The sequence below is a fragment of the Schistocerca gregaria genome, chromosome X, assembly GCF_023897955.1.
Source record: "Schistocerca gregaria isolate iqSchGreg1 chromosome X, iqSchGreg1.2, whole genome shotgun sequence".
Classification (NCBI taxonomy): domain Eukaryota; kingdom Metazoa; phylum Arthropoda; class Insecta; order Orthoptera; family Acrididae; genus Schistocerca; species Schistocerca gregaria.
In genome coordinates, this window is record NC_064931.1 from 187,798,526 (window position 1) to 187,814,596 (window position 16,071).

Below are 16,071 nucleotides of genomic sequence, written 5' to 3' on the forward strand. Positions count from 1 at the left end.
GATATGCCCACTAATATTATGAGTAACTCTAAAATATTTCTGTTTGCTGATGACACTAGCTTGCTAGTAAAGGTTACTGTGTGCAACATTGGCTCGGTTTCAAATAGTGCATTTCATAACATAAGTTGATGGCTTGTAGAAAATAAACTAATGCTAAATCACAGTAAGACTCAGTTTTTACAGTTTCTAACACACAATTCAACAAAACCCAACATTTTAATTTCACAGAATGGGCATATATTTAGTGAAACTGAACAGTTCAAATTTATAGGTGTTCAGATAGATAGTAAACTCGTGGAAAGCCCATGTTCAGAATCTTGTTCAAAGACTTCTTGCTGCCATTTTTACTGTTTGAAAAGTATATGAAGTAAGTGATCATTCAACGTGAAAATTAGTCTACTTTGTTTATATTCGTTCGCTTATGTCATATGGTATTATATTTTGCAGTAACCCTTCCCATTCTGAAAGGATATTTTTGGCTCAGAAACTGGCGATTCAGGCAATAAGTGGTGTAAGTTCGTGAACCTCTTGTTGACACCTGTTCACTAGTCTGTGTATTCTGACATTGGCCTCTCAATATACATATTCTATATTGTCATTTTGTGTTAACAATATCAGCTTATTGCCAAGAATTAGCTGCTTTCACTAAGTTAATACTCGGCAGAAATCCAATCTGCATTTGGATTGCACTTCCTTAACTCTAGTGCAGAAAGGTGTGCAGTATACTGTTGCATCAATTTTCAGTAAGCTAGCACAAGAATTCAAAACTCTTAGCAGTAATCCACATGCTTTCAAATTGAAACTTAAGAATTTCCTCATGGGTTACTCATTCTATTCCATTGAGAACTTCCGTGAAAAATTAAGCTGATTCTTATGTTATATTGTTGATTAAATTTGCTTAAACTTATGGCTTAACTTTTTTTGAGTTCATATACTTTTATTTGTATCTGTTATTACTTTTATGTTGTAATTTCATGTGCTGACACGATCCATGACCTTGGAGTTTTGCTCCTCAATTTGGTCCTATGAAACTTGATGTGTAAATAAAAATAAATAAAGATAATGGCAACACTAACAAAGCAAGATTTTCTCTCTCTCTAGTCCTGTAATAATATGGCATAAAGAATAAATATATACCAGTGGATATTTGTGGCTAGCAGGTGGAAAGTAATTACTTACATGAGGGCCTGTGATCTTCAGAACTCAGTTTTTTTAAGCACAATGGTAACAGGGCTGTTGAACACAGAACACACTGTTATTACTTGCTATTCTAACAGTAAAGCTATCACTGAATCTTACTGTGGGACACTCACAGAATTATCTTAGAAGTGCTTAAAAGAGAACAGTTAGTGAATTCTATGTTTTCCTCAATAAATGAATCCTTGAACTTATTCACTTACTAGCCAAGTTTTTTCTTTAATTAGCCAAGTTGTTTTTCTTTAATTAGCCTAGTTGTTTTTCTTTAATTAGCCTAGTTGTTTTTCTTTCTCACCTTAGTGTGTGATGTCAAAGGACCTATAAATTACAAGGACTAAAACAAATAGTGCTACATGTTGCATACTACTAATTGTGTTTCACCAACAAAAGTAGATAACTATATTTTTTTTTGGCCACTGACTTGTAAAAGAAACTTTTCAGGACACGACATTACTGTTGAATGCTTAAGTTTTTTGTTGTTTGTGAAATTAAATGGCAGTATGTAATACACCAGTCACAATACTGATGTCGTATTCCACAAGATTTATGCGGGTCACCATTATTTGTAGTCTTCAAATCATTTCTAATTTGTAAATATCTGTTGCATGAAATTGTACACATTTTTCTTTGAGTAACTTAGAAATATGAGTCTTTTTAATATACAAATAGAGATCTTTTGGGATAGTTTTTTTGTACTAATAAGACTGGCTGAGCTATTACAACTTCCCTGAGGCACTCCTGATGATACCTTTGTTTTGATGACCACTTGTCATCCAGGATAACAACTGGTTTCTGTTACATAAAAAGCCTTTGAGGCAGTTAGATATCTGGAAACATATTCCACAAGCTCAGATCTTCATTAACAACCTGCAGTGCTGCACTGTGTCAAATGCTTTCTGGAAAAGTAGGAATATGGAATCTGCCTATTCCCCTGATCCATGGTTTGCTGGACGTCATGCAAAAAGGGGCATGTTATGTTTTGCATAAGCACTGCTTTCTAAATTCATATTGCTTTGTGGAAATAAGCTCTTTTTTCCTCCCCCAATGAAATTTATTATATTCAAACTTAGAATATACTGAAGAATTCTGTTTCAGTCTCTTGGGACTTTGTGCTGGGTGAGAGATTTATAATAAACGCAAGCTAAGTATGAGGACAGTGCTGAGGAACACACTCTGTAAAACTGAATTGGAATTCCATCTGGACCAGGTGACTTATTTGTTTTCAAATCTTTCACCTGTTTTTCAATTCATTTGATGCCTGTTTGTGTGTCCTCCATAAGAAAGAGAGTGTGGTATTCAATTTTGTGTGCTCCTCCTGCTTGAATGATTTTTTATGGGAGATCTTAAACTTTTGTTGTTGTTTTGCTGTCTTCTATTGCCCCAGCTGACTGGTCTATGAGTGAGTGAATATAAACCTTTGACATGCTTAGTGTTTTTATATAAGACCAGATTTTTCCAGGATTCTCAGGAAGATCTTTCTGTAATACCAGACAGTAGAACAGTAGAAGTTGTTGTGTGCTTTGCGCATCTCTTCTTATGGATGCATGAATTTCTAGTGAGTTTTGCCTGTCAACATTTCTGTGTTTTTTCGAACAAAGAGTGCAAAAATCACTGATTTTCAAAATTTCTTGCTTACTCCGCTCGTACTACTACTCATACTTGCCCATAATTACTCTATGTCCCATTCATTGTTTAAGCAGAATGCTAACAACTGTTTATGCGCAATGTCTTGCATTAACCTTCTTGATGGAATTATTAACGCCCTAATAATTTTCATGTCTATGACGGCTTCATGATTGCTGATCACTACCTCTGTATTAACACTGTCAATAAGGCCTATTTGTTGCTACAAGATATAAAATATATCATAGCAGTTTATGGTGAAAACATTCAGAACTTTTTTGCAAGACTATCTGTCCATACCACCTGCAATGAATCCGTACATACCCGAGTCTAAACTCATTAGGTTGAAATCACCTCCACCTAATATGTAATGATCAGCATTCTTCCACACTAGTGTGGAAAGACTCTCTTTCAATTATACTGCAACTGTTACATCAGAATTGGGTGGATTTTCAAAACATCCAATTATTAATTTTTGTTCACATAGCATTATTACTCACATCCAGACAAAGTCACATTTAGACTCATTTTATACCTCACTAGATGTAATATTTTTGGCAGTTGCAATGAACGCACCCCCTCCTTGCGGTGTTTAACATATCTTTTTGATATGCATGCTATGTCTCATTTAATATTTTGCATCTTTCTATTTCAGTTTCATCCTACTCTCAGTTACTAGTATTTCTAGAGTCTAATACCTTTCCAGGAGGGCAGTAAATTTAGTAAATATGTTTCAAATGATTCAGCAATTTACTGTTAAAATTTTGACATTGGAAATGTCTCTACCTTGTATGTCATCAGATTTCGTTCTGTACGTATTGACTGGGGAGCAAACTAGGACTACAGATATTTTTAAAAAATCAGGAATCCAATATACTGATATTTAAAAAAAAAGGGGGGGGGGGATGGGGGGGGGCAGCCATTATTGGCCATCAATACATCGCCAGAAAAAATATCAATGAACCAGCCTATAAAAATGTCAGCAGCACATTGTAAATATATTGCCGGTTTTAGAGCTGTATATTTAGATATAGATTTATTATTGATATCCTGTACATCAACAAGTTAGCAGCCTGCCTATACCCTCTTAGAGCAAGAATTGAAAGGAAAATGATGCGCATTCACGCTTTGCATTAACAACTTTGCTAATGATGGTAACTGCGTGGAAGTGGCACAAAAAACTTTGTCTGATGGGTCTGTCATTTGGTTTTGTCACATGTCAGATTTGTCCGAAATATCTCGTGTCAAATTCCCAGGTTTAATTTCTGTACACACCAGAAAACTAGCAGTTTTAGTGTCAGAATTTTGTGGTGAAGTTGAACATTCCAGTTTCTGTTGGTAGCAGCAAGTGCTGATTACCTCAGCATTTCACATCACATGTCTCAGCTCACTGCAAAGACTAGTCTTGTCATTTGGGGTTTTGTTCATCATTTTCAGCAACTGTTTTTGAAGAATGTTGATGTGAAGAAATAGCACACTAGACACATTAAAAAAAATTTTTAATGCAACTGGTGTGCTATGTTTTCACATTGGAAACCTTGTTATTCCATTCACATCGCGAACCCGCAGTGCAATTGGACTTCTTCGTTGTGCTGCCTATACTTGCTTCACAGGGTCAAAGAGAAAGACTGGATGTGATGAAAGCTCAAAAAGTAGTAAAACTCCTTCACGCAGTGAAAGTACAATTATCTACATCAGTTTCAAAAGAACAATTTCAAATATTTACCAAAAAATGTGAAAAAAATAATATAAAATAAAAATATCAGCACTCAATATTGATATATCACCAATGTATATTGATATTTTTTGGAAAAAATATCGATATTTAATCAAGAGCCCTACGTCGAACTATTATCTAGCCTGAAAAAACAAACGGGGGTGGGGGAGGAGATATGTGCACTCCATACGTATTCTGCTACCGGAGTAGCTGCTTCCTTTGTGTAGTGCACCCCTCATCTACCAAAGGGCATCCTATAGTCCTCAACCTCATAATGCAGGAAAATCTGCAGCAAAGACTGTCACAAAATCAATGGAGCCTCTGTTTGGCACTGTCCTCCCGACTCCAAACCAAACACCACCACTCGACACTGGAAATTTTAAGCTCTGCCTGCACCCCGCAAGCAAGGCCAGTAGTGTTCACCACTTGTGCCAGCTGCCTGTGGGAAACGAGGATGTGGAGAAACAAAGTTCCAGTCAATGGTATGGTATCATTCACAATCCCGAGCAAAATCAAAAAAAGCCAAACAATATCTGAGGACCAAAAATGTTATGGCCACAGTATTTTGGTATCAAAGGGCATACTATTCGTTGACCTAAGACATAGAGAAGATACCATAAATATAGTGGCCTATTGTCAGAGCCTTCATCGACTATTATGCACAGTTCAAAACAAACAGCAAGGGCTGTTGTCCAGTGGTACTGTGGTGCTTTTTTGCAATACTACTTTCCTGCTTTGTGCTGTTTTGTCAAAGGATTTTCTTTGGCAGTTTACGGCCGTAGTCTTTGAGCACTCCTCTTACAGCCTGGACTTGACCCTTAGTGATTACCATCTCTTTTCTAAATTAAAGGTTTTTTTTTGGGTAGAAGGCACTATGACAATGACAGTTAACTGAAACAGGAAATACAATGTATCCTAGTAACATAGGCCTATCTTTTTGCTGCAAATAATGACAAAGCCTGACATGAAAGCAACTCTTGATGTTGATGAAACTGCAATAGCTGAATCCAACTGCCTTGGCTTTCATTTTTTTACACATTTCTCAACTACTTTTGAAAAAAATTTTAATGGCAACATTAACAAGTGTTACATCACTGTACCTGTCTTCTTAAGAGTTTTCAAATGCCTTTGAAATACATTGTTGCATAAAAAAACATACTTGCTTCACTATCTTATTTGATACAAAATTTAGAGTATTTAGATCACATGCCCCTCTGCACATTGTCAATTGCTGAAAACTTCCATTTCATTACCTTGCACTATACAGGAAATAAAAGGGATGTTAAGTCTTATGTGACTTGCCCTGTATATATTTTCACAGATGTACTATTGTAATAATTTTTTAAATTGTGTACAGAAAACAGTAACTTCTTTTGTTTCTTCCAGGTTGGTAAAAGTAATGTCACTCAGGACCACAGAAAAGATGAAGATGAGACCATGATACCAGTTGATACAGAATGTTATTTCGTGGCACCCAATTGCAACGAATTAGATGATTTGAAAGAAGAGACAAGAAACTGCTTGAAGAAAGTGCAAGAATTGAGTAATATGGCGAATTTATTTATAAAAAGTTTCAAATTTCAGAACTGTTGCTATTCAGAACCGGTGATATCTTGCACAAAATTGCAACAGCTTTCAGTTTCTGTTACAGATGTAACAGAACCTCCTCTCATCCCTGGTGTCCTAGACAGATTGTGTGCAACTTATGAGGAACCAGTTAGTGAGAATTTCAATTATGTTTTAAAATTCAATTTGGTCTGTAACATAGACCAGTTTTTATCAGACTTGCATTTATCACCAGAGTATGAAGACACAAATAAAAGATATTTTCATGATATTGATTCCACACAATCTCATTTTCATGAAATTAAACTACCGTGTCTTTCAAATATTAGCAGTCACACTGCAATAGATTTAGAAGTCCCTAGTACATCAAAGGCAGCTTTTGAAAATATTTCATATACACAAATTAAAAGTAGTAATGACAGCATAAACTGTAACAAAAATTCAGATTTCAAAACTGCAGAAGAAACATCAGTTCACGTAAGCCCCTTAAGTGATAAAATATTTAATTACTCAGATATAGGTTCAGATATAGGTGATTCATCCCCAGTACTCTCCCAGAAGGTACGAAAAGATCCAGTCTGTTCCACCCCAAAAATTAGTAAGAGAACATTATTCAAGATAGAAAATCCTACTCACACTTTTACTAGTGGTTCAAAGCTTGCCCTGAAAAGTAATCACAAAGATACAAGTACAAGAGAAGAAATAAAAACAGAAAATGCTTTAGAAGTACATGACTCAAAATTAAAGGATGGACTAAATTTCATGTTTAAATTAGTCCCAGAGGAGGAAGAATTACTTTTCAGTGGTATAGACAGTGACACTGCTGATGAAGAATCAGTAACTCAACACACACAGCAGTCTAACAGCCAACAAGTCCTTCCTGATGTAGAATCCATAACACATTGCACAAAACAATCTAAAATCCAAAAAGTCTGTGCTGATGAAGAATCAGAAGCTCAACACACAGATCAAGCCAAAAGGCAAGAAATCTTCAATTCACCTTGCAGAATGGTTACTGAACATTTTGTTGGAGGAAGTGGAATGGAAAAACCTGAGACAGAACCACAAAAATGCATTTCACTCTCTTCAGATTCTGGAGACAGTGAAATATGCAAGAAACCGTATAAAAAAAACGTTGGGTGTTTTCGTAGTAGTACTTCACTTAGTGAAACAGAATCAATATTTAACTGGTATTCTAGTATGCAACATGAAGGAAACAAGGCAGAGCCTAAAATTTCTCACAATAAGTGGTGTCCTGGAAGTACTTCTCCAAGTGATACAGAGGCAATAACGGACAAATATTCTAATGCACACCAGGGAGAAAAAAAGACATCAACTAAAATGTCTCACAGCAATAAAAAAACAACTGCTAATCAGGAAACAAAAACAAATCCTTCTACATACATGAAGAGGTGTGATACAGAGAATGAAGATAGTTCTGCATCACATTCTACACATGACGGTAGTGATTCATCATCATTAGATGGTGTATTTGTGTGCAACAAGCAAACCAGCATAAATCATCGAAAGACACACTCAAGAAAAACAGCTGTACTAGAGGATAACCAGGCAAAAAATGGAAAAGAGAAACATAAGCATGTAAGTTTCATCCTATTTTTAGTTAATGCTGCTGTTCACCTCAAAGTCAAACTCTAGAAATCTAGACATTTTTGATAGTAGTAGGGACACTCATATTATTTTAAAATGTGTGAGAACTATTTCGTTACAACTAGTGTGTAAGTGCAGCAGACAGTAAACAGCTTATGACCATAGTGTGTATATTAATTTGAGTTCAATTATGTTATTTAAGTCTAAAGATGCATTTATAAATTTAACATTCAAATATATGTCCTGTTTTACTACTAGATCTGTTTCTGAGAAAATGTTTACTGGTATATGTAATCTCAATACTGTTCTGTTTCCACGCCAATACCTAGTTTTATAGTTTTTAAGTTATCATTATTACTTGTGGCTTTTTTAAATTTGTTCCATCATTTTTGCAGTTCTGATTAATTCTATTGTTTACTGGATGAAATTATAAAACTATTTTTTGTATTCTTTTTTGTCCATTGGCATTACTTAGAATGATACTTTTGATGGTTAATAATTATGAAAAAGGAAGCAGATATCGGTGAAGGCAATGCAGCCTATGTGATGTAGAGAAAAAAATCTCTCAAAAACAGATATGAGTAATGAGAAAACCACATAGAAATGACCATGTCATGAAACAGAAATGTCATTCCTTAATACTGCATGTGGTTGCATTATAAGTTGACCAATCACCAGTTCGCTATCATCCAATGAATAAACGAGTATGCCAAAATTTTGCAGGTGCTTATGTGTGGTCATTATTCTCCTGATTGCTGGACACTATACGCTAGGTACTGACTGACTGTGAAGCTAGGTGAATGAAACTGTATCTCACCTATGCATTATATTTTGTCCAAATCCCAATTTTATTCATGATCTGCTCAAATTTCTGTCAGACATCACTAACTCCAGATGAACTACTACTTGGCCGAGGGACTGATGACTTCACTGTTTAGTCCCTCAACCCCCAGCCATCCAAGTCTAAACTTTTGTTGCACAGCAACCCTGTTCCCTGGTGCACTAATAAATTTTCAAGGCTCGACACAAACAGTAAGAGAACCAAGTCCAACTCAGACTATGCCACAATCATATCTAAAGCACACAGAGAGAGCAAATATTGCAAAACCAGGGCAACACTTATAACTCATTGCCACACAGCGAATGGAGTCATAGCAAGGAGCGCAAATGGTGCAGTATGACAGCATCCAGAATGTCATTCTGCAAACTCTACAATATGGACTGATGACATGTATCATCCTAACAATGCCGCTCCAAGGCATTCTAGTACTGATTGGGGCAGAGAAAAATGTCCGTAATGGTGATATCACGGTGTGGACAGGACTGCTGACACCTCTGGTTAAAAGAGGGCAAATGGCCACCTACCATGCTATAATGATGGTTCAGTGATGTCCTGACATGATGTTTGGATTTAAATACCCCTGCTTCAGATGTCTTGTCCTTAGTGCCTGGACATTCTATCTGTGTCACCAATGCCAATGGAATGACAGTCTTGCTAGTTACAGATTAACTCTATAAGTGAACTGTGATGTGCTGCTTGCTGTCTGTTTCAAGACTCTATCTACAAGACTGCAGCCGGCCACCTGTGGTTGGACTTCATTGCTCCACACTGCCATTACAGATGGATCACAGCTGTGACTGATGGAAAATGCAGACTTGCTGGGCATTCCCAGCCAAACCAACTGACTGCATGCAGCCATGTTGTTGCCAGCCTCTATCTTCTGCTTGCTGGCCTCCCAGGTTGTGTGGCTGCTGCCTTCCTGGCTATATGCTGTATATGCTTAGGGAGCCTGGAGCCTTTTGCTTCTCTTTCATGACAGTGGCCATCCAGAAGATGCTGTGGGTACAGGTCTAAGTGTGCATCATCTACGAGAGTGCTGAGACCCTTTGTATCAACAGAGGCATGTCCATATGTTGTCCTGCTAGCCTCTGTTACTGCACCCCACTGTCAGGCAGCCTGCCTGACAAGCTATGTGAGCTGTTGGATTGCTGATTGAGCAGCCCCCAGCGCAGACTGAATTCATTGGAGGAATCACATTAATAAAATGTTATTACAGGTACCAGTGTTTCACTGGTGCCTTCAGCTGTAAGACTTTATCATTCACCAGCCTTCAGAGCTTGATCTCAGTCACTTGTAATATTACCGCCTCACCTGTTGAACCTCAATTCCCACTGACCTCCTGACCTGAGGTCAGTACCGAAATGGGCTCCATGACGACTAGTGTATAGAAATAGGAGTCTCGCCATCTGTCGTCATCACAACCTACGTACAGGAGTGGTCTTCACAACACCAGACATTGTCATCACTAGTCATTACATGAACATCACTGCAGTCAACTTCTGTCAACTTGTAACCTGCAATTCCAAATGAAGGGTGGTGATTGAGAAGGTGTTTTTCTCATTGTATAATTTGTTGGCTGTGGTAGATCGCAAAGACATTCATTTCAATTTGAAAGTAACTCTGGTACAGTATCGCTAACCTCATGACCTCTCCAAGTTCAGAGGCAACTGTCACGAAATATATTTGATGCCTTTTAGGTGAGCATTTTGTAATCTTCCTGGGCACAAGGTGCTGTGTACCAAGGCTGTTCCAGTCAGATGTTTTACTTGATGATGTTGGGGTCCTTTGGCATGAGATTGTAACAAATGTAGATGGGCTATGATACACCATAAGCATTAGAGTAACTCCCTTTGTATTATGTACCTTAAATTTGAACCTGGTGTTAACTTCCCTTGTACAATTGTTTGGCTTGACACTAATAGCATAGGCAATATGCCAATGGAAACCTTTTCCACTAATGTGAGTGATTCTCTTACCGCGATGACAGAACAGATTGTTAGATAACAAGCTGCACTAGAGCAGAAAAGTGGGGAACCGGGACATTACAGAACCGAAGCAGAACCACTGCAAGCTAACAAGGAATAGCCACCAGGACAATTTCAGAAATTAAAGTTATGCAAAGTGTGCCCTCTCCTCCTATCAATCCTGTGGTAGCAAATTTAATAACATCTTTTTTTATCAATGTACCAGAGGACACAACTGTATTTCGGGGTGTTGGTCTGATGAAACATGCCTTTGTATAACCAATTTACAACTGATTGGGGAAGGTAAAGCATATGTCACATTCCATAAAACTTTGAGGGGTGCACAGATATCTACACCTACATCTACATGGAGACTGCAAATCACACTCAAGTGCCTGGCAGAGGGTTCATCAATCCAACTTCATAATAATTATCTATTATCCTAGTGTTGAACAGCGCACAGGAAACACAGACACGGACTTTGCATTCGAGCTCTGATTTCCCTTATTTTATCGTGATGATCATTTCTCCTTATGTAGGTCAGTGTCAACAAAATATTTTCACATTCAGAGGAGAAAGTTGGTGATTGAAATTTCGTGTTGTTTTAATGATGTCCACCACAAATTCTGTATCGTTTCAGTGACACTCTCTCCCTTATTTCATGACAACACAAAACATGCTGCCCTTCTTTCAACTTTCTCAATTTACTCCATTAATTCTACCCGGTAAGGATCCCACGCCACACAGCAGTACTCTAAAAAGAGGATGGACAAGCATAGTGCAGGCAGTGTCCTAGTAGATCTCTTACATTTTTAAGTGTTCTGCCAATATACAGTCTTTGTTTTGCCCTCCCCACAATATTTTATGTGTGTTCTTTCCAATTTAAGTTATTTGTAACTGTAATTACTAGGTATTTAGTTGAATTTACAGCCTTTAAATTTGACTGATTTATCATGTAACAGAAGTTTAACTGATTCCTTTTAGCACTCATGTGGATGACCTCACACTTTCTGTTATTTAGGATCAATTGTCAATTTTTGCACCATACAAATATCTTTTTTAAATCCTTTTGAAATTTGTTTTGCTCTTCTGGTGACTTTACTGGACAATAAACGACAGCATCATCTGCAAACAACCTAAGACAACTGCTCAGATTGTCTCCTAAATTGTTTATATGGATAAGGAACAGAAGAGGCTTGTAACACTACCTCAGGGAATGCCAGAAATCACTCCTGTTTTACTCTTTGACTTTCTGTCAATTTTTACGAACTGTGAACTCTCTCACAGGAAATCACAAATCCAATCACGTAACTGAGACGATATTCCATAGCATGCAATTTCACAACATGTGTGGTATAGTGTCAAAAGCCTTCTGGAAATCTAGAAATACCTAATCAATTTTAAATCCCTTATCTGTAGCACTCAGCACTTTGTGCGTGTAAAGAGCCAGTTGTGTGTCACAAGAACGATTTTTTCTGAATCTGTATTGACTGTGTGTCAATAGATGTTCTCTTCAAGGTACTTCATAATGATTGAACACAGTACATGTTCCAAAATCATGCTGCATATTGGCATTAATGATGTGGGACTGTAATTTAGTGGATTACTCATATTGGTGTGACCTGTGCAACTTTCCAGTCTTTGGGTACATATCTTTCGCCGAGCAAGCAGTTGTATCTAATTAATATGCAGTCTGGACTGGAAGACTTGCTTTTGTTAAGTGATTTAATTTGCTTCACTACTCCGAGGATATCTACGTCTAAGTTACTCATGTTGGCAACAGTTTCTTGATTCAAATCGTGGATTATTTATTTCATCTTCTTTGGCAAAGGAATTTCGCAAGGGCGTGTTTAGTAACTCTGCTTTGGCACCACTGTCATCGATCATATTTCCATTTCTGTCGTGCAGAGAAGGCATTGATTGTGTCTTGCTGCTAGCATACCATACATACAACCAAAGTCCCTTTGGATTTTCTGCTACATCTCGAGACAAAGTTTCATTGTGGAACTATAATAAGCATCTTGCATTGATGACAGCATGAAATTTGGGGCTTTAGTAAAAGATCGCGAGTCTTGGAGATTTGATATTCATTTAAATTTGGTATGCTTTTTTCATTCTTTCTGCAACAGTTCTGTCACCTGTTTTGTGTACCAAGGAGGATCAGCTCCATTGTTTGTTAATTTATTAGGTATAAGTCTCGAATTCAAGCCACATCTGGTCTACACTCACATTGTTAATTTGGAAAGGTAGAGATTCTCTCTCGGAAAGACGACAAAAGAATTTTTATCTGTTTTTTGAATAGGTACATTTTTTGTGTAGTTTTGGAGGATTTGGGAGTTACTATATTCCAGTCTCACTACGACAATCCTGTGTTCACTAATCCCTGTACCTGTTTTGATGTTCATCATTAACACTGGATTATTTCTTGCTGAGAGGTCAAGTGTGTTGTCACAACCATTTACTATACGCTTGGGCTCAAGAACTAACTGCTTGAAATAATTTTCAGAGAAGGCATTTAACACAATTTCAGATGATGATTTATGCGTACCTCCTGGTTTAAACATGTATTTTCGCCAAAATATCAAGGGTAAATTAAAGTCACCCCCAAATGTAATTGTTTGAGTCGGGTAGGTGTTCGAAATTAAACTCAAATTATCTTTGAACCTTTCAGCAATTGTATCATTTTAGTTGGCAGGTCAGTAAAAGTATCCAATTACTATTTTATTCTAGTTGCTAAGAATGGCCTTTATGCATGCTAACTCACAGAAACTATCTACTTCAATTTTGCAATGAGGTAAACTATATCAAACAGCAACAAACATGCCACCACCAACTGCGTTTAGCCGGCCGCGGTGGCCGTGCGGTTCTGGCGCTGCAGTCCGGAACCGCGGGACTGCTACGGTCGCAGGTTTGAATCCTGCCTCGGGCATGGATGTTTGTGATGTCCTTAGGTTAGTTAGGTTTAAGTAGTTCTAAGTTCTAGGGGACTTATGACCTAAGATGTTGAGTACCATAGTGCTCAGAGCCATTTGAACTTTTTTTTTTTTTAATTGCATTTAGCCTATCCTTTCAGAACATGATTAAATTCTTTGCAAATCTTTCAGCTTTAGTCAGCTTTCAGTGCCTGTAACAATTTGAGCATCAGTGCTTTCTATTAGCGCTTGGAGTTCTGGCATTTTCCCAACACTGCTCTGAAAGTTTACAATTATTATCCTGATAGTTCCTTTCTCTACATTCTTCCTTTGTTCCACCTGCACCCTTTGAGGCTGAAGCCCTTTTTGTGTTTACCCGAGACCCTCTAACCTAAAAAACCACTCAGCCCATATCACACAGCCACTGCTACCCATGTAGCTGCCTCCTGTGTGTAGTGGACTCCTGACCTATTCAGCAGAACTCGAAACCCAACCACCCTATGGCGCAAGTCGAGGAATCTGCCGACTATATGGTTGCAGAACCATCTGAGCCTCTGACTTAGACCCTCCACTTGGCTCTGTACCGGAGGTCCACAATCAGTCCTGTCGACTGTGCTGCAAATGGTGAGCTCTGCTTTCATCTCGCAAGCAAGACTGGCAGCCTTTACCACTTCTGTCAGCTGCTTGAAACCAGAGAGAATCTTTTCTGGTCCAAAGTGACACACATCATTGGTACCAATGTGGGCCACCACATGCATTGGCTGCACCTTGTACTCTTAATGGCATCCGGAAGGACCCATTCCACATCTGGAATGATTCCACCCAGTATGCACCCGGAGTGCACACTGACTTTCTTCTCCTCCTTGGTACCCATGTCCTTAAGGGACCCATAGCATGCATAAAATTGGAGCTCCCAACTACCAGTAATCCCATATTCTGTGATTGTCCAGATCTCGTAGGCTCAGGTGTCCCCTCTGAAACAGGAGAGATGACTGCATCTGCAACTGCGGATATTCCTGTGTAGATACACTGGACCTCAGCACTCCCAAAGATGATGTGTTCTTAGACCTGTATCCGCAGCTCTTTCTGGATGGAGGATGTCATGATGGCAGAAGGGCAGGGCTCCCTCAGCGCACAAAGCGTACAGCAAGGAAAGCAGTACACATACAACCTGGAGGCCAGTAAGCAGAAGATGTCTGTTTGCTCTCAGTTGGTTTCGCCCATTCACCAGAGGAAGGCCCATTAGGCCCACACCTTCTGTCAGTCACAGCTATGATCCATCTTCAGTGGCATGTGGAGTGATGAAGCCCAACCACAAGGGGCACCCCCCTGCGGGTTCGGGGGTACGAATAGGCGCGCGGTATTCCTGCCTGTCGTAAGAGGCGACTAAAAGGAGTCTCAACCTTTTCGGCCTTATATGATGGTCCCCTCTCGGGTTTGACCTCCATCTTTCTAAATTGTTCCGAAGAGCGAGCCAATTGCGGAAGGGCGCCTTACATGGTGCACTGTATCTGTCGTGCATTGAGACCTTTAGCCGGCTTTCTGTTCGTTGCAATGGTGTCCCGCTCGTTTTCCATCTCTTGGGCGAGGATACGTCCCTGGGTGCGATTACCACACTGCACTGTGCAGTGTTGCTTTTTGCTGCGACAACGACCTTCTACATTTTTGCACCTAAGATCCAGCACGGTAGCCAGTCCGTTGTGGTGGGGCCGCCATGTACCCTGTTGGTTGTAGCCCCCTGACAACACAGGGATCGCTCTACTGATGCCTGCACCGTTTACTCACCATGTATGCCAAGGAGTAGATGCCCATCTCCCTGGGGCATCAGGACTCCCGGCAATGGCCATCCTGCCAGGTGGCTCTTGCTGTGGCTGGGTGGCGCCCATGGGGAGGGCCCTTGGTCGAGTAGGTGGCATCAGGGCGGATGTCCCGCAATGAAGCATGGTACATCATCTCTTGCTGGTGGCCAGCCATCAGCAGTCTCTAAGTGTTCAAGGGCTCATTTTAAAGCTAAATGACCCCATATCGTTCCCATCCCTGGCCACACCACGGGAGGAACGAAAGGCAATGAATGATAGTGACATGTATTCGCCCAGGTATCTCATCTGTACCAGAGCTGATGGGGAATCCTTTGTATCCATGAAGCCTCGGTTCTTTGTAGAGCATTTGAAGGACAAGTTTGGGGAGGTGGAGGGCTTGTCTAAAATGTGCTCTGGGTCAGTTTTGATAAAAACAGCATCCTCCGCCCAGTCACGCAGGTTGCTTGCTTGTGACAAGTTGGGGGATGTTAACATTACCATCACACCACATAAGAGTTTAAATATGTTCCAGGGTGTCATTTTCCATAGGGACCTACTTCTGCAGTCTGATGACGAGCTGCGCGCCAACTTAGAGCGTAGAGGTGTTCATTTCGTCCGGCGTGTTCATCGGGGTCCGAGGGACAATCAAGTTGCTACCGGTGCCTTCATCTTGGCCTTCGAAGGTGATACATTACCGGAGAAGGTCAAGGTGATGGTCTACAATTGTGACGTCAAGCCCTATATCCCTCCCCCAATGTGGTGCTTTAAGTGCTGGAAGTTCGGCCATATGTCTTCCCACTGTACTTCCAGCCTCACATGTCGAGATTGCGGACACCCATCTCAT

The 16,071-nt window shown here is 39.4% G+C and overlaps 1 protein-coding gene across 1 annotated transcript in view; it reads left to right on the plus strand.

The window, feature by feature from the left end:
• Positions 1-16,071, plus strand: part of LOC126298489 (Fanconi anemia group M protein-like) — a 238,262-nt gene that overhangs the window by 195,279 nt on the left and 26,912 nt on the right. The window contains exon 20 of the mRNA XM_049989825.1: positions 5,924-7,702. Coding sequence (XP_049845782.1) covers positions 5,924-7,702 — 1,779 coding nt within the window. The remainder of the gene's footprint in view (positions 1-5,923; positions 7,703-16,071) is intronic.